This window comes from Stegastes partitus, unplaced genomic scaffold (genome assembly GCF_000690725.1).
Source record: "Stegastes partitus isolate 25-593 unplaced genomic scaffold, Stegastes_partitus-1.0.2 Scaffold566, whole genome shotgun sequence".
NCBI classification, from domain to species: Eukaryota; Metazoa; Chordata; class Actinopteri; family Pomacentridae; genus Stegastes; species Stegastes partitus.
Window position 1 is genome coordinate 206,857 of NW_007578297.1, and position 2,512 is coordinate 209,368.

The 2,512-nt window shown below is 40.0% G+C and overlaps 1 protein-coding gene across 1 annotated transcript in view; it reads left to right on the forward strand.

The window, feature by feature from the left end:
- homer1 (homer scaffold protein 1) overlaps positions 1-2,512 on the forward strand; it is a 29,051-nt gene that overhangs the window by 22,030 nt on the left and 4,509 nt on the right. Inside the window, exon 5 of the mRNA XM_008288576.1 lies at positions 768-910. Coding sequence (XP_008286798.1) covers positions 768-910 — 143 coding nt within the window. The remainder of the gene's footprint in view (positions 1-767; positions 911-2,512) is intronic.

The following is a 2,512-nucleotide window of genomic DNA, read 5'->3' on the forward strand; positions in this document are numbered from 1 at the left end:
CAATTTATTTATGAAGCTGGTTTGTGTTTAACTCTGTTTCACCTCCTTTGCTCCCCCTAATGATTCCCCCTCAGAGTGGCACTGTAAAAAGGAACGTGTTGTCAGTCAACAAACCTGGTAAAAAGAAGGTAAAAACAAATGGAAGGAATGATTTTCACGACTCCAGTCCAACAGCCCTTTTTACCCAGACTACCCCGAGGTGTTTCCCTGCAGTGTTCTTGGACAGTTGCAGCTTATTCTTACTGTTTGGGTGTAATAAGCCAGTCTGTCATCAGTCTTCCTCGTCTCTGTGAATTTCCCAGACAATACCTCTCGCAGACGACCCTCTGGTTCTCCTTTTTCATGCTCTCAGAAACAGACAGTCTCTGCTGCCAATCATGAATGACAACCGTCAAGCACTGACAGATGAGAAAGGGACTCTGTTTGCTCAGAAAAATGTGAAATCATGCTTCTAAAATGTGGCTGCAGGGAGCAAAAAAATTGTTAAAAATACTTGTGATCTCCACAGCAGCTCGAGCAAAAAAAAAGTATCTTTAAAACCAGTTTGTCAGATTTTACATTATTGGAAAAACATACAAAAACAAGAAAAATATATTGAATCTGACCTATACGTAGAGAAAACTGTGATTTGACTTTCTCATAATGAAGCCACATGTCAGCAGAAAACCTGTTCATTTTTAAGAGCATGAACACTTTGTACCAGTCGTGTCATTGTGTCTCATAAACTACATTTCTTTGCTTTATTTTGCTTCTGTTTGGCCCATCAGGAGTCGGCCCCGGGTGATCTGCAGTCACCTCTGACCTCAGAGAGCATCAACGGCACCGACGACGAGAGAGTCACACCAGAAGCTCCTCCGATCCCTGAAGCCAGAGCAGAGCCGTCCCAGAATGCACTGCCCTTCTCACACAGGTAAAGCAGAGTCGGAAAAGTGTCGAGAAGCAACAAAACTTCACTTCTTACAGAAACGTTCTTCTTCTTTAAATGAGTTTTTAATGGTGAACTCGTCCCGATCAGCAGTGTGAATGAGTGCTGATTTAAAATGAAATTGGCACACATTCATTCATTATTCATCCGTCCCCTCGGCCTCCGGACGCCATTAAATCATTACATTAAAACACTTAACGCATCACTTTCTATTAATTATACACCGCTGAAAAAAAAAGTGGAGATAGATTCAGGGGAAATTAGTGCAGCAGAAAGTTCTATTTAAAAAGTTCTAACCATGTCTGAGTCGAGCTTTTCAAGAAATATAATTTAAAACGTGATCTTGCTGCGCTTCTGTCGGCCTTCTGCTTAAGTTGGACTATGGTTAAGAACATCCTCGTGTAGCTACATGGAAAACACATCATGAACGGAGTCTTCATTCATATTTAACAGCCTGAGAGAGAAAAGAATTATTCAGCCTTTGGTGGTCAGAATATCCAGCTGAAGGAGAGACGCTGCACTTTCTAATGTCACATGTTTGTAGATTATAAGTTGATTACTATAAAACTTTGGTTAACAAGCAGCTTATAATGACATGCCAGCGACGGGTTACGAGGAGTTCAAGTACCGCCTGATTCTCTGAACCTTAGTGTCCAGCGGTTTTTTGCTCCTGTTAGATTTTTACTCCCTGTAGGTTCATTTCTCATTGCAATCTAAAGTCCTGCACCTCGATGGAAACAGGTGAGAGCAAACTGTTTTGCAAAAGGGCACAATGCAGAATAAAATGATTTTGAAGAAATATAAGCTTAGATTTGGTTCATTTTCTAACAGCAAATCTCACCTTGTTACTAAAAGAATCATCAGGAAATTGAAAATTCAACTATTGTTTCCCTGCTTTCACAGTTTCCTGCTCTGATTTTGGCAATCTTTAAAACCCACCAGCAGGTTTTTATGTTCAGAGGATTATTAAATAAATAATAAATAAAAATATTAAAAATAATTCTTTAGCACTGACTGGGGCCTTTATGTCCAGGACGTCTGGTACTGTGACAGGAGTGTTTTTATAGAGTGTTGCTGCTAATTTTACGTCCTCCAGCAGCAGCTTATTCAGTATTGGTTACAGTCAGCAGCCTCAGAATGCAGCCGGTGACGGCGAGATGACGACAGATGTGACACCGGAGCCTCATGCTCAGAACGCCTCGCACGTATTTGGACCGAACAGCTTCCAGCCCCACATGATGACAGGCTGCTAAAAGAGGATTTTGCTGAATGCATTTTACTTGAGCTGCTTCACTCATTGTTGAACTTCAATTGACATAAATTCTTTTGTCTGAAAAAGGTTTTTTATTAGTAATTATAAGTCAAAAATAATTACATATGAGTTTATATAATCATCTAAGCTGAAACCGTACTGCAGTGTTTGGAGCGTTGTTCTGACACTTCAGCAAAGCGAAACGTCTGCAGCATTAACTCATTTATCATCTGTCAAACTCCTCAAAACTTTTGGCAGCTTCAGATTCAAAACAGTTTTTGGACTAATAATCGCATCATTTTCTTAAAACAGAAAAAATATCAACTGTCAATTAG